The sequence below is a fragment of the Mugil cephalus genome, chromosome 10 (genome assembly GCF_022458985.1).
Source record: "Mugil cephalus isolate CIBA_MC_2020 chromosome 10, CIBA_Mcephalus_1.1, whole genome shotgun sequence".
NCBI lineage: Eukaryota > Metazoa > Chordata > Actinopteri > Mugiliformes > Mugilidae > Mugil > Mugil cephalus.
The window spans coordinates 25740226-25763004 of record NC_061779.1 but is presented as its reverse complement, the minus strand read 5'-3'; the positions used below and the strand labels follow the sequence as shown (position 1 = coordinate 25763004).

Genomic DNA, 22779 nt, shown 5'->3' with positions numbered 1-22779 from the left:
TTTGGTAAAACAAATTCTTTCCAATAATGACTTGTTGGAGCTTTGTTTTCCCTTAACTCATCTACTGCCAGCATCAGGCCAAAGTCTTTCCCACATAACTATAGACAATTCCATCATGCATACGTATGTGGTTAAGTGCTTAGTAACCGCTGTATACTTGCTAACGTGTGAACAAAGGTGAAGAATATGAAGAATGAGCCAAACTAGCAATAACTGAGTCAAATGCTCACTTTCTAAATCTAATGTTTTTTTATTGAATGCTCTATGACACCAGAAAACCCTGTATACTTATGACTCTGTATTTAGTAGTTGGCCTCAAATTTATTACCTTCACTGACCAATAGTGATTTTCATCTCTGTTTGTTTACTTCATTTATATTGCTTTTTGTTATTTTTTTTTATAAAGTTACTGAGATGTTGAAGTTAATGAGATGCTTAGTGTGTATAACATAGCTTAATGTAATAACGTGACACCATTAGTCAACACCTACACTGAACGGGTTAGAGGATTACTGGCCTCTTCCAACCAGTACCACAGTAGAGACAGCAGAGAGAAAATCTGCCTTCTTTATATTTCTGTTGGTTGATGATATGATGTAAAATAAATGTTAAAGTCTTTTTCCTGAGCCACGAAGCTAGGTAATTTTGTAGGTGCTAACAAACTGGTATTATCCTAACAGACATGATTTGGTCATGTAAAACATACTAGAGATAAGCTTAAGACTTTTTGCCTTGTTTCTCTGAAGCATTTTATTGCACTTCACTGGAGGAGTGAACTCAAGTAAAAGCTTATCTTTCTTTCACTTTATTTGTCTCTGCTTCCATCTCTTTGCTCTCAGCAGTATGTTTGTCAGTCACAGAGACTGAGGCATCAAGCAGTTTCTCTCTTGTTCATTTGGTTCAGGTTCTGTGAAAAATGCATCTAAGTTGTATAATGATGGGAAAAATGTTGGAATCCTTAATCACATTTATCACTTAAAACCTCTCACTCCTTACAGCAATCAGAACTGCTCATCATCCGTGTGCAGATCTGTCCTGATCTGCATTATTATGGTACAAACAGTGTGGTTGTTGTCGGACATAGCTTGTTGGATATTGAGCAGTGATTCCGTTTTTACTGCCAGTTTTCCCTAGTAGCCAAATGTGAAAATTAAAGAAAAAACTGTCTAGGAGACGTATGTCTACGTTCACAAGATTGAAGTCCCTGACAGTCACAGCTGAGCACAGACAGAGGAGAAAAGAGAAAAGATGAAGCAGTGGACTGAAATTGTCTCCAAGGCTCGTCATGGCGGATTCTCCCCCACAGCGCCTCTGCTCTCAGCTGATAAAGACACACACACGCACACACACACACACACACGCACACACACACACACACACTGTTTGTAACTTGGGGAAACCACTGCCCACACTAGCTTCACTGATATTAAACACTGCCACATAGCCTTTGTTGTCGTCCTTGTGGTGTTTGTTGTTAGTGCAGCGGAGCGGCAGTACAATTTTATGTCCTAGATATAATTGACATTCTCATTAGGATGCAGACCACCTGCCCGGTCTGGAGACTCATTAATGGTTCAGAGTGTGAGGTTATGTGACAACAGCTTGGAGCAGAGCTCACTTGGAACCAGGCCTTTTTTGGATCAATATGCTCTTTGTGTTGTGTCATATTTTACCATGATACTAACTACGGTAGTTATTTCATGTTGTTGCTCAACTGAGTAAAGCCACTGTGATAAAAACCGTCTCATGAGCTCTTCAGGACTGCAACAATAAAAGAAATCTAAAAGTTCCCTCTGCGGCAGAGTTGAACCCTATCAGCTCTCAGCTGAGATGAGGTGGATGAAGCAAAAGCATTCAACAAGTTTACAGCACGTGTGGAAAGTTTTTCAGCTTTCTTCATGGCAGTTTCAGACGACATGTCGTGGACATTTAAAAAAAGTAATTCCAAAGTCATTTTTAAATGATAAATAATTACATTCTTTACTCAACTCATGGCTACAGCCGTTTTGTCGTCTTGAAGAAAGAGTAAATGTGATGTAAATATGTCACATTTGTCAGTGAGCTGCCATCTTTCCCTATCTTTGATATTTAGGGCTGACAGGATGCCATGGCCATATCACTGTGCTGCGTACATGACAAATACATTCAATATACTGGGGAAAAAATAAATAAATGTAATAATGCTTTGCCAGTAGTGCAGTAATCAGAGCTGCACTCCCTCTGATCAGCTCTCCACTGATTTCCTGTTATTTGCTATTTTGCTGTGGCACTTTCTTGTTCTTTGCCGCTGTCTCACTTCACTTTCACACCCCACTTGTATTTTAATCAATATCAGAACACTTCTGAGTCACAGTTAAATCAGAAATCATACTTTTGGAACAGTAACTTCCTGCTTGCAGTGAAAAAAGATTTAGATGGTAGTGGAGACAATAGTGAGATAACAATAAACTTGGATTCATTGTTTTTTGTATTTATTTCGTGTTTACATCTCCTTCTCTTTTGTGCACTGTCCTTAAACTACATGCTGCTGTAACTTCATATTTCCCCACTGTGGAATAAGTTAAAAGATGATTTTATCTTAAAGATAAGAGAAGTGACATATCTGCCTCACTAATTGAATTCATGTAATTTGTAATGTTTTGGTTGAACAAACATACAGTATTTGACTGACGTTCAACATCAGTAGCTGTGATAGGTGGCACATGGTCAATCCATTAAGCTCATTATTTTTAATTAGGGCCACCTTTCAGCCTAGAGGGCTTTATGTGTTCTTGAAACCAAACAGCTGTAAGATAAGCTCAAAGGTTTGGATCCAGAATCCCTTTCAACCTGGGCTGACTTTGGCCCTGTTCACACCTGGCTTTAACATATGTCTTGGATGATCTGATCGCAAGTGAACAACCACAAACAGCACATGCACATGGATTTGTAATGGTAACTTACACTATGTGGCTCATGGAAAGTACATTTCTCAGGTTGTTACTTTCTGTATTTATCTGTATCTGGTCCTGATGTTTTTAGAAACCTATAATTTAAACCTGGAGACTTCTAAAAGCACACTCATGCTACTGCTGTAAAGAGCCTAGTGTGGGAGGAAATATCTCCATAAAAGGTAAATAAAGGCCTGTGTCTCTGTTAATAGAAAATCTAATAAATATGTTAAATCAGGTAATACAAGTTTAGACTTTTTCAGAATGTACTTGGTTAATGCACGTAGCAAAACGGAGTCTTACAATTTTCATTGTGATAGGCAAGATTGTTTCATTGTTTGGTCTCTGATGTTGACTGAAGACATCAGAATGATGATGCGTCCATAGCCGCATGTCAGGCTTTGTCAGGTGACATTGAAACATTTTGTCGGCGATGAAATGATTTGAATGGGATTGCTTTGCCACGGCTGCAGCTCTCTGGCTCTAATCTAATAAAAGACTTCAACTTCCCCTGTACAGCGATGATCAATTGATTGAAATGGCCTTTGTGGACAAACCGAGGCGACTCACCGCTTCTATTTTTATCCATGTACTGGTGTATCCACAGCCTCCATTCCCCTTCTTCCCAGTCTAGGCTTTTCAGTCTTACCCCACCCTCTCTGCAGCCCAAATCCCCCTTCTTCTCCTCTCTCTATTTTCTGCCTTTTCCTTTATCGGCTCCTGTTGCCTGCTGTGACCCAATGGAAGGCTTTTCTGCCTCATTGGCTTGATCCACCAGGCGTCATTAAAAAGGAAACACTTCTGACAGATCCAACAGTTGTTTCCTTTTTTTTTCTGCCAGAGCTCTTGTGCATGTCTTTACTACTCTGCTTTATCATATAAATCATTCAGCACATTGGCACTCGCATGTAGTTTGGAAAAACAATGAAAACGATTCTCAAATGAACTTTATGTTCAAATTAAATCCACTTCCACATCAAAAGCTTCACCGCCACTACCCTCATTTCTGTCCACAGGGATGTTACTTAGCCTGTTGCAGAAATAAAATGAAATAAAACGCGAAGGCCACTTGAATTTAGGCAAACTTTTAGAATAATGATTTTCACGGCAAGAACAAAATGGAATGGCTAGTAAATATCAAATAATTGTTGCTATTTAGTAAAGATCTTGATGCAGGTTCCAGTGTAATCAGTTTGTCAGATAAGAGCACAGTGCAAGTATCCTGTTTTTAGTTCTTTTAATAAATGAAAGAATGGAGCTTTGCGTGTCTTTGGGTGGTAGAAAGTCAAATGTTAACGAATACTGTTTTGTTTGAATGGTGTCATGTGCAGTGTTGTTTACTATGCTCATGTTTTGACAGCATAGTGAAAAAGTGAAAAAGTTTCCCTTGCTCCTTAAATGTCAGTCTCTTTTGATGAATATCAGAGTTGATCGTCTCACATTTTATTTTGCAACCCATTTTGTCAACATAAAGGTGCAGGACAGAGGCTGTTCCTCAGTGTTATTTGTAACACAGCGGCCGTCCCTTAACTTTTCATTTTTTATGTAAAAGCCAGATGCAGCAGTCGGTTAGAAACAATATCAGGAAAGAGCTGAGAAAGCAGAGATTGTAGCGATGCTTCCAGTACGGGGATAGATTCCTGGATCACAACCAGGAATCACAACCTAGTATGTGGTGGTTTGGACATAATGTCAAAGTGTGGTCACTACGATCACTTCTATCTGAAGGAAGAAATGAGTCGAGTTGGTGATTTGGGCAAAATGTCTCGACAGCTGACTCAGCAGTCAGAAGAAACCTATTTTACTGAAATTGTTTTCTATTCTAAACACCATAAGTAACTACATGCCCAAGTTGTATAGTTGCAATTTACAAATTCAGATAAACAACTATTAAATAGGAAACCATAAACAACTGGCTACTTAAAACTGAAACAGACGTTTGGTGTTTGTAGGGACGACTATCAACTAAATAACAGATTACAGGAAATCTTTCTTACTTTACTTGACCTTCTTTATTGGGACAGTACATATTAATGAACATAAACTTGTAAATATGCAGAGGCTGGTTTCCATCTGTAGTCCCTTGGTATCTTGATGTGAAGTTAACAAAAAACAAGAGATATATAGAAATTAATAACGACAACAACAAGAAAAAGAGTAGCGTTTGACAGAAACAGACATATTAGTCATAGCATAAAGGTGTACGATATTTGACACAGAACACACATGCGACAGTATAATTAACAGGGTATCAAGTATTGCTCATTACACACCAGGAGATAGTGGGGTTAAAAGTGCATGGTGTAAAGTAAACTGACAGATGCACGTGCTGATTGTTGTAACACATTGCCTGAAGTGTAAGATAGTGTAGAGTGCTGGAGAAGATTGTACAAAGCCCTATTGTACATGAATGTAAGTGTAGGTATTTATTCCTCCTTCAAAACATCCTCCTGTCACTGTTAGTATAAATATTGGTGTGTCTGTATGGAGGTGTGTGAGTCAGCCTGACCTGGACAAGCTGATAAGACGGTACATTGACACAGACAGTTGGTCTTTCTGATGTCTGATTATTTACACAGTTTTAAAAGAATGATTGATAAATCACACTTTCATGGTCTGAAATCTCATTTTCAGATAGGGAAAAATCTGTTCCTGTGTCTAAGGGAAATTAGGCTTTGAGTGATAAATCTTTAGAAAAGCAGTGGTCATGTATCCTGCGAGGGGAAAGGAGGTAATGATACAGATGAACCAGAAAGCGCATTTTATGAAATTTGACAAGATGCTAAAGTTTATTGTCTCATAGTTTTCAGTTTTACATAAGTTTTAGGTTTGTTTTAATGAATATTTCATTTTTTGAACCCAAATCATACATGTTTGAAACAAGCCTACGTGCAGATAGCATCTTAGCACAGTTCATTCCATGCATCCTACCTTTGTCCAAATATGCTTTAAGGCATTATCGCGTTGTATTTGCACAGTTAACATTTGGTTCTTGCGAGTGTAGCACCAGACAAGTTCATCATCTAGGCTTCTTCTAGTTCTCTCCTAAGATACTGGGCTAGTTGAGGTGTTTAACTATATAAATGGGATGTTTGTCCAGATGGTGGCACTAGAGATAAGGTCAAAATCATGACCCTTTATCCACGAGATGCAAAAAGTTCAATCCTATTTCAATCATTCTCGAAACATCTTAAAATCTTCCGTACTTAATGTCCATGACCCTGGAAACCATAAGGAAGTCTGCAGCATTGAATCAATATGTGAAGCAGGTATTTCAGTTTTCAGTAGTTGAGGATTTGAACAGGGTCTATAAACTAATTTGCCACTGGACGAAATATTGTTATTTCATCAGATTGTCAGTGACTCTAACCTCTAACTGCCCCTGACCTGACTGGATTTTAAACAGTCAGTGTGTAGGAAGGAAAGTCAGATAGTGATGTTTATAAAGGGAGGGGAGGAAGTGTTTATCTTCTGGGAGGGATCACTTTTACTCACTGTACAGCTGCACAGATATCTAAAATGAGAAGAAAATGAATCTGTAGTCATATTGATATTTGAACAGCAATGTTTCAAGCTAAAAGTCCAGATATTTACGAGTGTAGCTCTCCTACTAGTGCTTATTCTCGTTGGAGTACGGTGTATGAGACAGAACTGAACATTTGTGCCTTTTAGGTTAATCAAGTGTTGGGGCATTTTTGCTTTTCCTAGTGAACATATTGAAAATATTTTCTTTATTGACTGTGACAATTAACACAATCATCCCGATGGATTACACAGGGAGCGTTTAGAAAAAACTCAAGAATGGTCAGGAAGGTAGAACATTAAGACTTTAACTGAACAAAAGTGGTGGGTGTATTACATTAACTTCTTTTGTTTGTTTTCGTTTGTCCAGACAAAAGACACAGTGGTGTAAATAAAGTACATAAAGAATTCCTCTTGCTTCCAAAATGACAGTTCGATCGAAAATGAAAGTGGCAACAAAGTGCAAATTTAGGCCATTTATAGCCACAACAAACTAAATATGTAGCTACTATATGTGATTAGAAGTGAGTGGAAAACCAGTTACTTTCCCCCACATCTGTTGGGATGATACTGAAGTACTCTTTTTTTCTGTCTTCAGATAATGGACTCAAATTTATCATTGATCTCATTTTACATTAGCCACACCACAGACACAACAGGAGTCCACCTTCAGATGCTTCTTTTATGCTCTGCAACACCAGACCTCTGCATAAATACGTACCGTCATTTCTTTTCTATTTCAAAACCGATTTTCAAACCGAATTTTATGTCAGGTGATTTATTTTACAATCTAGGATGCCCTGAAGGAAATTACACACATTTTCAGACAAGTAAATTAGCAATGTTATGGTTTCAACTTTGGGTTTCTTGTAATTCAGATTACAAGAAAATACATTTAACAATTTTCACTGGTTGACAAATTCCTTCATGGTAATGTACTGGGCTGTTATGAGATTATGTTTGTGTTGTAATAACTGAACTATGCCCCAAAATAATCAAAAATGAATAAAAATGGTGAATAAAAATGAATTAAAATTAAAAAGCAAATAAATGAAGTATGGACATTATCTCCAAGCTATCCACTGTAGCACAGACGTGCGCACCTCTCATTCTATCACAGCTTTGTAGGAGAACCATTCTTCTACTTGGAAAATTGTGTTCACTGTCCACTGAAAGATCACGTCACACTTCCGGACTGTTAATTTATTTTAACTTGCTTTTAGAAACGACATCTGAAAATGTGACATGATGTCACATTGTGTTTATCTGGCAATGTCCGTCACCAGTTGACAACAAAAATCACAGAAGTCACCGAAATGTAATCTCATCATAAACCTCAGTCAGTACTCGTAGTTGTCTGTAGATGTGTGGGTATCTGCAAACTGACATTTTTATGAGATAACTGCATATTTCAAGTGTACATTGCATTATATGCAGAAGTTCTATTGGATCTATAATTGAGTTATAAACCAGCAGAACCGACTGACTTTAAAGAATATAGGGCTTGGGTCACTATCAAAATGCTGATTATGTTCCTGGAACACTGACGCTCCTCCATCCGTCCATGTATCACAGAATGCCTCTGGTTGAAGTTCTATAGGTATGTTTTTTGTGAGCGTGGGAGAGGGGGAGATACTGATTGGCAGTTGCAGCATCGGTGATGGTGACATCCTGCATATGCTGGAATGACCGTTGCCACGACAACGAGGCATGTTGCCACCCTGCTAGTATGCCACACATTCATGGTTGGAGTAGGAGTGTGTGTGTGTGTGTGCGTTTTTGACACATAACTATATAGTTAAATACAAGGTGAACTACTATTTACTACACATTCAGCTTGTTCAACAATGTGTGATTTCTAGCTCTTTTTTTTTTTTTACATTTGCAGTGCACAGAGTAGTTTCAGATTTGGTGGTTGAATAATAATGATAATAATAATAATACATTTTATTTGTATTGTACTTTACACTTTAACAATCTCAAAGTGCTACAGATCAACAAAATGGTCAGTAAATAGTTCAATACATGAAGACTTTTCAGTGTGTCAGCTTTAGATAGTTTAGATGGAAAGTGTAAGAATTATTCTTCCCATGTGTTCGAAATGTATTGTTTCCTTAGGCAGAACATGCTGCCATCAGTCATGACTTTGGTTCTGTTTTTAGAAACATGGCATGTTGGAGAAATAAGGCTTTCACTTCACAGACAAAATCTCTGCATATCTCCTAAAAGAATAAGGGACATGGTAGAACTTCAGTGTGTGTGTTATATGGAATAATGCGGTCTGTGTGAGGGATGCAGATTTCTCTCCCAATTCTGCTGTGAACCAACTATTTCAGTGTGAAGCAAATGTCTCTGAGAGGAGGAAAACAATCAGTCAATTTGTAGGACCATTGTGACGGCAGTGGGCTGTATATATAAACAGTATATATGTGTGTGTGTGTGTGTGTGTGTGTGTGTGTGTGTGTGTGTGTGTGTGTGTGTATATATATATGTGTGTGTTGTCCAGAGGCTGTAAACAGCTTTAGCATTACTGGTGTGTTGGTGGCCAGTATGAAAGGATTAAACACAACTACCTCACAATAGTGAAGGCAGGATCGTGATCTGATGGGATTGTCACAAACTAAACCTGATGATTCCTGAAGAGATTGGGGTTTTTAATGACGTGTGTGCGACACCTGCTGCAGCTGGAACAACAAAAATATAGTTTTGTGGTTAAATGTTGTTACTAAATTGACATGAAATCTGATTCAGTAAGAATAAAAGGAGGCCTCACAGAAGGTCTGAACAACATGATGCGCTGAGGGCTGTGGTGGGAAATAACGAAAATAGAATGTTGTGTACTAGGAATGGGTATTCCTGAATCCATCTGATTCAAAGGGTCACTTCTACACAATAGCAATTCAATAGCAATAGCCGTAGTTGGCTCATTTTGCATATGACTCTGCTTTGATGTGATTGTGCTCTCAGGGTTATAGCTTCTGACATGTTTTGGATCTCCCTCACACATGGGCTAATTTCATTGTGTAGTCTCATGAGGTTTGTTGTGCAATGCAGCAAGATTTCTAAAAGGATTTAAGAAATGGTATGTATGTAAAAATGTATCAGAGGAATTTATGAAATGATATTGGATCAAGTTTTTTAATAAGAAATAATTTTATTAACCCAACTTATACTATAGAATATATGTTTTATATTTGAGACATACCATTGTGTGTCTGTACTGTAAACCCCCTTAAACAGCATAAGGAGACCACACATTAGTGTAGTTGTACTTGTGCTAATCTCTAGGTATGAGATCAGGCTATTGTTTGATCTTTTGTAAGGTTCCAGTCTTTTGTGTTCTCTAGTGCCCTAAAATATCGCAGAACTTGCTCTACATGCCTCCCTGTGAACAGACTGGTTCTGAATCAGTCCCTTTTCTTTCAGTCTTGAGTCATTTGAGCCTTCTCTGCTTTCATCCATCTTCTTTATCCTATCACTGTATTCTGCATCAAACAGTACAGATTATCAGATGTGCATTTACTTTTAATTTAACTCTAAAGCACAACAAAGCTGATAAATTGGACTGATGAAAATAAATAAAGAACTATATATTTATTGAGTGGGTTTTCATTTGACTACATATTTGATTATTTGTATCAGACCTGAGCTCCATAAACTACATCTACCCGAGTCTTCATGACTTGCAGTTGTCCACTCCTACCTAGATGAACAATTCACCAACCTGCCCATGAATCCTCTTATACTCTCAAACTGTCACTTAAGATCAATCATCAGCATATGTTCTATTATTAGATCCTACGTGTTTCCTTCAGCTCGATATATCTATGACAGAAGCTTGTTTATCTTGTTTGTCCTGCTCTTCTTTTCTCTCAGTTTCTACCTGACTGGCCTTCAGCAGCTGGTTCCCTCCATATGAGCTGGGTTCTGGTTTTCTTCCCATTAAGTTAGGGAGTTTTTCCTTAGGGAGGTTTCAGGCCGGTCTTTGTAAAGTCCCTTGAGACAATTTGTATTGTTATTGGCGCTATATAAATAAAATTGAATTGAATTGAAAATTGAATTGAATTGAGAAGTTGAAGAAGATTGCTTTCCACTGATTCACGCTCCTGCTGACTTCAGCTACTTTGGTGCATTGGTTTTAATGAGACGCCTTTGACTTCAAATACTGTCCTGGTACTTCCCTTCTCCCTGGATGCAAATAGAAGAAAGGGGAACTCTAACTAGGAGTTCAGCTGCCTGAATGATGATGAGAAAAATAATACGTGTGGTCTGGAGAATAATCTACAACTCTAATGCCGGAGAAACTCATCATTCACAGCGCTGTGTGGTTGCTGTGTTTTTTTCAGAGTTGACTCAAGTTTGCTGGTGCTGTACGTGTTTGTGGGTATATATTGGTTTGTTAGTATTATTATTAGAAAACAAACCCTAGATTTTTGAAACCGGAAGCGTCAGGGAAAATCTTCCATCTGTCCTCCTCTGCTAGCTGCATCCAGTAGGCACGTTCTTGGGCTGTAGACAGAAAGCTGTTATACTGGAAAGTAACTGAAGAGCTGACTGATACACAGTCACACAGAATATCCTCACATCCAAACAAATACATTCTGGCACAACTACTGCACTGAGAAGATTACACATTCTTTGTGTATATGTGTTGAGACTCACTTTGCCTTCGGTTCATGAATCAGACATCTTGCGGATATGTCTTACTTTCAGTAGGCTTGTGGTCGACAGCTGCATCATGACAGTGCTACTGGGAATGTTTTATTGTGGAGGCATTTCTTGTTCACACAAACACACACGCAGACTGATTTGTGTTTATTGATCTGTCATTGAAAGGTTGTTAACTGTCCCTGATAACCTGTCACTTCCTCCAAGGGGAGGAAGGAACTCGAGTTAAGCCCTCAGAACCTATAGAAGCACACACACACACACACACACACACACACATGCACACACACACTAATTTGTCTTGGCCTCCTCTCATTGATCTCCCCCTGACAGAAGAGCAACAAGTTGAACGTTCCGCTGTCATAACTGGAAACAGAAAAGCTGTTAACCTGGCCTCATTGTCTGAGCAGTCTTTGCTGAAAGACCCTTTCTTTACAGGGAGCCTGAAATTCAGCTTGTATGATTTAAACATGTTCATAACACATAACACACAGGCATTACACTTCATTCTTTTTTGCCATGAAATGTTGTAATAACTGACTATTGATGTTTAGTATTTCCCCATTTGATCAGTTCTGTCAGTTTGTCGGTTGTTGAATGATTGACACTTTGACAGTGCTTATGATTAGCTGTCTGGTTGGCTCAGATCACATTTAGTGAAAAGGCATCAAGGCACAATATCCAATTTGTCGGATAACAAATTGTAAGCACGATGACAAGCATAGCTTATCTTTTTTTGGCTCAGCTTTCAGCCAGTATGACTCAGCTGTTCCAAACACACTATTTCATCCATTGCCAGTTTTGTTGTATTGGCTGCAGCTGATTGTGAGATTGATCACCTGCAGAGATCTTCTGGCGGCGTGGCCTCCTCAGGTGGCTGGCGAGAGACATGTGACTGCTGATGTTGAAACATGGTGCACAGCAATCGCTGCTTGACGTGAAAGGGACAAGTGATTTTCAGTTGTTGTCGCAGTAGTAAGAGTCAGAAGTTGGAGTTGCAGCAATGGCTAACTCTAACACTAACGACTAACAAAGTACCGTAGTATCGACACATTATTAACAATGTTCTCAAGAAGTTCACTATATTTTTCTGGGTAAATAAAAACTATTTGGCAAAGAAGTCTTTTGTGAATCTGTTTAAAAGTCTGATATAATATTGGATAATCACTTTGTAATTGTTTACTTAAATTACGCAGCTACAATGGTTTTTCATACTTTCATCTGTGAGAGGTTTTATTTAAACTTCATTGCCTATGCAGGCTGGTTGTATAAAACCATGAGTCCTCAGTCCTATCTTCCTATCTGCTCTCACAGTGAAGTAAGGTTTTCTTTTGTCCAGGTGAGAAAGAGCTCCAGAAAAATTCAAATCTGTCACATGAAAGCTTGAAGTTACTTGAACATTTGGAGTTGTCGATCTGCTGACCTCAGAGTGGTGTGCCTTTTTTGAATAGCAGTAATTTGAGGTGAAAATGACACCTCCACCTGGGTGTTTTCTGTTACTGACGGAGCTGTAGTGCTGCTCGTACACTTAGAAAACCCCTCCGGGATAAATCCATTTCCTGGACAAAGCGTCTCAGAGGGGGAGGCACAAACAGAAATACGACTGAACCTTGACAGGTGGCTTTTCACAGTGCATTTCTACCTTCTTTCTGGTTGTCGCCCTGCATGTCATGGACTGGACGCATTTGTACGAGGGAAGCCATTACTGCTGCAGTCACTCGGAAAAAAGATGATGAAAAAAAAGTGAGACAGGATCTGAAATTCAGCCAGGAAGGCTTCAGAAGAGAAGAAGATTTTGTAGATGTGGAAACGCTGTTATGCGCCCAGTGCTATGAAACGGTGAAAAAAGCTCACTACTTAATGGTTGCAGTGACATATCAATGATCAAGTTTGTTTCTAAAAGAGAAATACCCATTTGCCCATTTGCTATGACGTGCATACTATTAAGAACCAATTACCTTTCTTTCATGTCATTATAATTCTAACTTTAGCAGTCCTGTGTTTCCATGTTAACTACTATTATGTAAGGGAGACTGTCTCATCTTGGCAGTTTCTCTCTGAACTAACAAGCTTTTGGCATTAACATTTCAGAATAAATTTAGGTAATGGGTGCTTCCCACTTCTCCGGAGTTTGCCTCCTTTTTTCCACCCCCTTTATCTTTTGTGTGCTTTTTTCATGCCAGCTTAGTGCACTTTTCTATTCTAGTGTATAACATGGGGATACCTATTTTTTACTGTATTCCTCCAATATGATTCACCGAACCCTCCACCCAGTCATTCAGTTTCTAATGAGCAACATATTTTTATATAGAAACACATACCAAAGCAGCAGCAGTTGTTGTTGGGTAAGTTCTCATGATAATCAATAAAACTTTTCCATCAACTCACTGAAGAGAAATTACACCCAGGCCTTAACTTAATGTTATAAAGCACATTTTAGGTGGTTGCTGTACTCAGGAACCAATACTGAGCAATGCAGTAGTTGGGTGGAAGGCAGATAGCATTTCCTCCTGTGGTGTTAGTGCAATATGCCAATGCATTGGTTATGCTGCACGATTGAAAAAAGAAAGCAAAGCAGATGTGGTGTGTGAGGTAAGGAGTTTAGAGGGGTCATACATGCACACTGAAAAGTTGCTCTTAGCTGTTTTGTTCTATAGTGAAATCAGGACTTGAAAAAGTCAGTTAAATCATCATTTTCATGAGAAAAACGTGTCGTTTTAACAGGATAGATGTTTTCTCTCCACTGTACTTGAGGGCTGTTCCGACTGCTCATCCTACTCTGTACTATAGATAAACCCAAATCATGTTTTAATATTCTGTCTCTGTCTCATCACACTCCTCTCTCTGCTCAGTGCTTTGCAATGAATCACCATCTACAGCTTCATCTATAAACTGCTTTGAGCGTGACTGATTTGCTTTGTCCCCCGGATCAAGAGGACAAGTGTTTGTGTGTATTTTTAGCATCAGTATTAGATAGGCTGCTGCTGCTGTAACACGTTTCACCCAACACCTGGCCCTAACAGGAGCTTCCTCATTTCTAATGGAACCATTTTCACCCTGTTGGACGGTGCCTGAGTCATCCTGACTGTGAATGGTCACAACCTGCTCCCTTTTTTAAAATTCACCCCTCCTCCACCTCTTTGGTTCAAGGCGAAGCACAGCAGCTCCGCTTAGACACAGAAACGGCAAAGAAGCCCACAGAAAAAGCTGTCAGCAGGAGATAAGTCGCTCACTTTGTGTCGCTGGAAATTGGCACTTTGACTTCCAGAATGTATTTGTTGCTGGTAGTGTTGCAACAAGCGGAAGAATAATGGTTTAATTTTCCCTCGAGGACGTCGTCCTCCTGACACCTCATGCTTATGCTGCTTATGAGATTCAGCTTCTGCTGATTCTGTAGCTCATGAAAGCTTAAAATTCGCATACAACACAATATGTCAACTATGGTTTACTGGAAAGAAATATCACTACCAGTGACATTTATGGGAATGATTTTCGTACCTTTTTTTCTACTGGCTAAACTGCCCTGATGAAAATGCGGTTAGTGTTCAAAAATATCTATGTTTCCAAGTATCTTACTGTGCAAAAAGCCTCAATCATTTAGAATTTTTACGTTGTTGTCATCACAATAGCATCAGGGAGGCATCTGATGGCTCCCATATTCATTCTGAGGTGTCTTGGAACAGATGGTCTGTATCGTACACACAGGGACTTACGAAGCAGTTTGAAGTACTTGACTTTTAATTTAGATATAATCTGGAAGGTGAGCAGTTAGGAGTCTAGTGCTCAGCAATTGTTTCAACATCATTTCATGTGACTTGATTTTCTTTATCACATTCATCCAAAACCAAAGTTATTTAATTTACAGAGGTACACGTATATATGTCAGTACAGTGAACATTAGCCCAAGTGAAACCAATAGCAAATTCAAGTTAAGTTTAGTCTAAAAGAATCTCCCTCAATCTGAAAATGTGTGAACTTTTGTTCACTAAGACAGATTGATCTCCCTCTGTTGTTTTTGGCAAACTCCGTTTCCTAATGTAAGACATGTGTTTGATAATGAACCTCCTCTCTGTAATGGTGTTGTCGGACTCTCCCACACAGTGACTCTAATCTTGTCCTTTTGTTCTGTTTCTCATCCATCCTGCTTTCCTACCATCATGTATTCCTCCTCTATGACTCTTTCTAACTGACTGTCCTTTGCCAACACCTCTTCTCATTTCTCCTCATAAACTCTGTGCTTCAATGTCCTCCTCCATCATCTCTTGTCTCTCAGGTGAACAAGCAGCAGCTGCAGGCAGTGAAAGAGCGTTTTCTGGCCTTCCTCAATGGTGAAACCCAGATTGTGGCAGATGAGGCTTTCTGTAATGCTGTGAGAAGCTACTATGAGGTAAGATGACTTGTTATTGTGTAAAAGAGATGTTTGACAAGACGCACCAAGTGTTTTGGATTTTAAAAAATTGAGGGGGATGGAGACTGTCCTTTTGTGTTGTTCTGATTCCTGTAGTGTGATAGTTTACAAGCTGCAATCAAACTGACAGGGGGACATAGATTTTAAAAGACACAATAAGAGACAATTTATTACATTGCTTCCCCTGTGCATTCATCACATGCTTCATTAATATTCATGAAGACATGTTATCTCTGCAACTTGTACTTTCTACACTTCTCAGCTGACATGTTACAACTTACTTGTATGGCAAAAGCAGCAAATGGACAGTATTTGCACATAAGAATGTGATCGTTTTCAAATGTCCATGGTGCAGTGATTGCACAATCACAATTTCACCGCGTATTCTCTGCACACCAGTAACACCTGCATTATTATTGTAATTTTTTTTATCAGTTCTTAAGGCTGTAAGGGCATCCAGTTGAACAGATATTATGGCAACGTATCAAATTACGGTTGTTCTCCTTTTATCCCATTAGTGTCCTCTCATGAATACCCATTATCACAGTTTACTTATCTGAAAAAGAAGGTTTATAACCTTAGAAATAATGAAGCAAAATTTTTGGTGTGCAGGAGATAAGCACGAAAAGGTAAGAGTGTAAGAGGGAAGCAAGATGTTTGTGAGAGTCAGTCTACCTGTGTGGATCTTGCAACGATTTCAATTTCAATACTTCTTGCAGCCTTGTCATCAACTCTCAGTTTTGCAGGGCGTTGACTTGTAGTGTCCTGTATGTAATGATTATGGCGGTTTATGATAGACTGTCCATACTGTGATCATGGGATAAAATGAGATCACATTATCTTGCATAAATAAATGGTGTATTTTATAGAAAATTTCAAAATACTACTGTAACAGAAAATATGAAGTTAAATTTCTGGAGAGCAGACCTTTTATCACCTACATTTATACATGGGTGATTCTCAGACATTTGTCATTATATAGTATATGTTTATTCTGTTATTAATTACCAATTAATTGATTATTATTAATTGTTAAATTCACTATTTTTTAATTATTTTGAGATGAATTATTCTCTTCTCTTAGATGAATTACCTTGAAGGGGCTTTGGTAATTATGCTCCAGCATTTACACTGAGACTGTGTGAGTTGTATATCTGTACGATCAAATTACACTTTGAATCACTACAGTATAGGTACAGGTATACTGTATGAATTATCTGATTCTTTCATACAATTCCTCATTAGCTTATAGTTCATCTTCATTGTAGAGCTGTTGTGGTCAGTGTCCTACAGTACCAAATGGCATCCTTCATCATGTCATGACTGAATGAATAAGCTAAACAGACACTCCTTTCTATCAGTGGCTGCTGTGTCAGTAATTAGTTAATGTAGCAATGACTCAACATTGTCAACATGAGGTCCAGTTGGGAATTCCGTAATTGCCCTGTGCTATATTCAGGAAGAAAAAATACCCCTTAGTTTAGATCCCTGTGCTGTCCAAACCCCAGGTATTTCTCATGCCATGCCATAGAGACAGAGCGCTGTTTAGCTCTTATGACACAAGGTAATTAAATTTATTGCCGTCATCAGACTGTACCAGATTAGAAAACGGATCCAGCAGCAGTGTTCTATTTGTGTACACCAATCTTTTTCAACAAAGGTACAGCTTTTTAATATCCATCAGGTTGACTCCCCCTCCCACTACACCATACAGTTTTAAGACATTTCCTAACATTTTACCTCCTTCTCCAAGTATATCCATCTGCTTGTATTACTGCAGTGAAAGAATAACTCAAGGTTTTTGGATCATGTATTCTAAGATAAGATATGCCTTTATTCATCCAACAATGGGGAATTCTCATTGTTAACAGCAGCAGAGACACAGCGCAGTGCACATATGGGTGGACTAAGGAATAGAATATAAAAATATCATATATATATATATATATATATATATGCAACATTACAACAAACAAGGCTGTTGGATCATGTATAGATTATTGCTCTCTTGTGCTTTTAATATTTGTCAGCATATGGAAGGTAACCTGTGCTTACTCCTGTGATGTGTTGGACTCCAGTGTTGGAGGAGGAAAGCTGTGAGAAGAGATTGCAGTGAACTTGCTCACTCTTTCTATTCCATTTTTACACTCTTTTTGATATCCATCTCTTCTCTGCCTCCATCTCTCCCTCTGGAACGAGAGGGAGATCTTATCAGCCACTTGCAGCTCGCCTCCTTAATTGCAAACAAATGTGACAAGAGAAGATCTTATGTAATCTCTTGATCGCGGCTCCTCTATCGCTGTACAATCACAAGCATGGCTGCCATGTGTAGTGTGGACATAAAACACTGTTCCATGTTTCAGATGTCCTCCCCAGACATCAGTGTCGAGACGGTGTTGAGATAGGGAATCAAAAACAGAGCATCACTGTCCTGTGCACATACTGTATAATGACAAGGACAGGGATTTGTGCTGATTTCGTTCATCATATAAAATCACAACAGATGTTCCACATGGGAAAGAGGGTGGTCGCATCAGGAAAACACAAGACGGTCCTATTCTCTACTGCTCCTCCTGTTCCTGTTCTGCATTGTTCCCAGTTGACAGCTTCAAGAATGTAAATCCCATCAGTGTCGGAGCATGAATGCAAGTATTATGTGATGCTGGAAACAGAAAATGTCTCCATTTCAGCAGATCCATGCATTGGTCACAAGGTGCTTCGACTGTGTATATAAAGGTCATAGATTTAAAGGTCATAAATGTACAGTTGCATGATACTATACATTTATAAACAGCTCCATTGCTGGAAACATAAAAAAAAAAAAAATGTCACTGAACTTGATGACATGTGCCATAATTTCCACGAGCACCCAGGTTGCTGTTAATTTTATTTCATTTAATTCCAGATAGCTGCCAGCTCTTTTTGTAACAAGATAAATGAAAATGGAAAGCAGTGATAGTAGGTAGGCTGTTTTTTGGGCACATTAAGACTACAAATCTTCTTGTTTTATAGTAATGGTATACTTCCATAGACATAGCTGTGCATTTTACTGTATAGTAGAGCCTGTGTTTGTGGCAAAAGGACCAGCAGCCAAGAGATTCTCCATCACTAGCAGAGGGAGGGAAGAGAGTGCTGTGTGGGTAATGTGAATCCGCAGAGGGAGAAACTCTGAAGCAAAAACCCAACAGGAAGTGAGACAGCTGGAGAGTCGACAGGATTTCACAGCTTTCACAACGATTCTCCTCCTCGCACAAATACATCATTATTGTAAATGTTTTTTGTCCTTCAGCGGAACAATTTAGCTTCTCTGCTACATCAGCATGTCATTACCAGCTGGAAGTTTTTTCATTTTCTGAGGTAAGCCACTTCACGTTTAAAACACAAAAGTTTTATTCAGACTTAATAACAAATTGCTTCTGTAACCTTGAAGCTGCCAGGACGGCAAACAGATCGAGTGGAAGCAGTAAGGTTATGGAAGACACTTTTTGAAAAAATAACTGAAACCAGGATATTAGTAGCATCCACATACTGGACTCAGCTTAGACAGACGTTAATGATACACAAGGGAAATGTCTTGGTCATAGTAGCTTAGTAGTAGCTGTTATGCAGCTGGATAGAGTAGGTAGGTAGGTATAAAAGAAGTTCTGTAATGTTTTGTGTAGTGGATGGAATAGATTGTCCATAATTGAGAGCAGTTTATCCAGTGTCTTTCTGTCCCTCACTGAGACAAATGTCTTCAACTAATAATCAGATTTGTGTTAGAAAGAAAGGCCAGCTGTACTGTAACTAGAACTAGAACTATATTTTATGTTTTCCAGTTATGTGTTTCAATAGATCCACAACTAAAACAAAATCTGGAGAAATTATATAATAATATAATAATAATAATGATAGTTGATCGATAGAATCTTGCTGTGTCCTGTTTCTTGCGTATGGATGTGTTGCATATAATGATTATGTTTGGACTGATGGCCAATTCATTGACATGTGGTTAATAAGAGCAACAGGCTGTAGGAGTTCTTCCCTGCTAGCCACAGATATCTTGAGAAAAATCAGGAGAAACCAACAAGCTGCACTGATCAGATACTTCAAACAACAATGGCTCCAACGAAGCTGACAGCTTTATCTGGTAAATAGGTAAATAGGGAGTATTCTGGTTTGACTAGTATCACTCATATTTGTGTCAGGCTGCTCAGACCCAATGAACTGTCAGTTGAGAAGGTGACAGCCACAGCAAAAAGTTAACTGCATATTCTTTGAATAGCACAGACTCTTTGGGGTTGGGTCACTTTATTTTGTTTGACAAAAGCTACTCTTAACACAGTATAAGTGACGTATAGAGGTTATATAATTTTATTTAAGTAACAAATTGCTTTCTGTATCTTTCTGTAACGTCTGCTATCTCATATTTTCAGCTGAGCAGTTAGGAATTTCATATTCAAAGCAGCATTCCTAACACTGGGATGAACTGAATGTGCTGTTGCGTCCCTAGTTGTACTTGCTGAAGGATGATGCTGTCTGTCTGGCAGTCTGTCCGCCCTACACTCTACTGGCCAGACTGACAGTAGTCAGTCTTTTCACCAGGGGACTATAAACTGTTAGGATGAGTCAATAGGCCGTTGGTAGGACAGCTGGTAATAACATCTTGTCAACATTGTCTCTTGCCACATCATATGTCCTCCTCTCTGTCTGTAACACTCATAAAGCAACGCCCATAAGTTGCTATGCTGGATACCATCAATGCTCCTCTGCAATTTTCTAATTAGCATCTCGTCTATATTCAGCTCTTTGTCATCGCTAATCTGTGAGAGTCAGGACCTGCAGAAGTTTCTCATTGTCTACATTATTTTTATTCAGTTCCAGTAGCATTTGACTGTGCACTTTCTTCCCACTTTCTCATGATGGTCTACTACATGAATGAATTGAGTTTGGCTATAGCAGGCTACAGATGAAGTAACAGAATCACTAATTAAAGACAGCTCTAACATTAACTTCATTTACTTTAAGTATGAGTGTCCAACTATTTTTCCCTGGGAGTCTAGGTGGTAAGAAAACCTTAAAAAGTTGTTTAGGAGGTTACCAGCTAAACGTTCACTGAATGATGTTCAGGTTTTTAAGACCAATAATATAACCTTAAACATTCCATGCATGTGTTTCTCTTTGCTGCTTTACATCACCTGTATTTAAAATGTTTGGCTGAACATACGGGGGTTGATTTATTTTCCACCAGCTGATTTCACCCTCGCTCTCTGATGGAGATAATAATCAGTTCACCTAAAACACAGCATTTTACTGGCCTGCTGGCCTGTCCCTACAGATGTGTATTATTATTATTGACCTGCTCTCTCGCCACTTCAAGATGTCTTTGGGAATTCATTTCTGCTCAGCACAGGGTTTGTGTGTGTGTGTATGTGTGTGTATGTCTGAGGGAGGCTCAGGGGAGATATGGGAAATGAAATCTTCATCCATCAGTTGGCCCACAGTGAGGTGAAGTGGTCTAATTGCCTCTGTCTTGCACTTTGCAGTGTGGAGTCATAATGTGAGGGATTACAGGTAGAGAGGAGCTGGTGCAATTTCATGTTGTTCAGTGGGAGAAAACGTATACTGTGGTCTACCCACATAATTTTACTGAAGGCAGGATGACACTAAAATCAGTTTAAATGTGAAAATAACAACAACAGCGATTATTGCTTTCTAATAATGATACAATGGACCTTTGTCCTCCGTGATGTGATTAAGGGAAGGACTGAATTTCAACACATAGAGTGTATATGTTGCATTTTTAATAAAAAAAACAAAAAAAAACAACAGTGATTTTCAATTATTTAATCTGTTTTTATGAAGTTGAATTTCTGGATAAGCATAACATAATAAAACATCAACTAGCAGATGTTTAAAGCTTGAGGCCAATAGGTGTTTCAGCAATATTTGCTATTGTCATTTGGTCATATAGTCATTTATATCCTCAAAATCTCTCTTTTTTTTTTTTTTTGTCTCAGAGGGCTATACAGTCTGGCAAATTCATCGTTGTGTCTGTTCTCAGACCTTCAAGTACAAGTGAATAACCTCGACTGTCTCAAAGACACTGGTCAAGGGGTGAGCTATATCAGGCATCAAATTAATAGTTTGCCTGAAGTTAATGTGTGGAAGCAAATTGCCATGTGTAAGAACCTTGACAAGTATGCAGGGGTTAGTACCTGCCAAGAGAGTTACATAAATGAAAAAACCTGCAAATAGGTGACAGGTTAATAGGAGCCCAGACTCACTGATGTGCGTGGGAAGGAAAGGCTGGGCTATGCGGACTGATCCGTCACAGGGTGTACTTAAGCTCAAACTGCTAAGACCTTAATGCTGGCCAACACACTGTGCATCACAGTTTACTCTGCATGGGGTGGAGAAGCCCCAGGTCAGTCAGGATGTTTGTATTGTCACTCAAAACTTCTACAATGTGCATGTGAGTGTCAGAACCAGGCTCTGGAACAATGGATGGTAGCCTGAAGAATCATCATGTCATCATGTGAAAGCGGAGTGTGTGTGTGTTGAAAGATGGAAGATGACAGCATGAGGCACTATGGGGAAAAGGGAAAGCTGACGGAAGCAATGTGATGGTCTGGCCTGTGTTCTGAAGGGACAACGTGGGTCCTAGTATTCATCCAGATGTTTCACAATGGACCATAAACTTGAACATGGAATATATTAATGGGGAGGGTCAGTTAGGTCTGCAACTAGTGGTCCATTTTTTTTAAATAATCAAATCATATACCAATTCACTCTTTGTTTGTCGACATGTCAAAGAAAATATAGAACGTGAGGCGTCATATGCCTCCAGCTCTTCACTTTATTTATTTATTCTCCAATTTAAAATGGATCAGTCTGCTTCACTATGGAGAAAGGTATCTAGATATTGGTGTTCCTGTGTAGAAAAAACATATGATCTGTTTGAAATGATGGGAGGTTGTATTTATGAAGGTGATATTTTAGTGCAGGTGAGTGACCTGTAATTTAGTGTTTAAAGCAGCTGGAGTCCAGTGCGTCAGGTGTGTGACATTTCTGGAGCCCAGCAGGAATCTGCTGCTGCTCAGACTGTAAGTGCCTCCAGCTCACAGATTTTTTTCTCTTGGTTTAATGGAGAATTTCACTGACTCCGCTCTCACCTTGTGACCTCTCATGTGCTTTGGGTTTTCAGTATGAAACTTCTCTCAGTAGAGACTGACCACTCATTTCCATCAGCAGCGAGCTAATAAAGTAGAT

The 22779-nt window shown here is 38.9% G+C and overlaps 1 protein-coding gene across 8 annotated transcripts in view; it reads left to right on the top strand.

Moving 5' to 3' along the window:
* Positions 1-22779, top strand: part of cadps2 (Ca++-dependent secretion activator 2) — a 166671-nt gene that overhangs the window by 17632 nt on the left and 126260 nt on the right. For all 8 annotated transcript variants that reach the window (XM_047596395.1, XM_047596394.1, XM_047596399.1 and 5 more), the window contains exon 2: positions 15394-15507. In XM_047596395.1, the coding sequence (XP_047452351.1) occupies positions 15394-15507 (114 nt within the window). The remainder of the gene's footprint in view (positions 1-15393; positions 15508-22779) is intronic.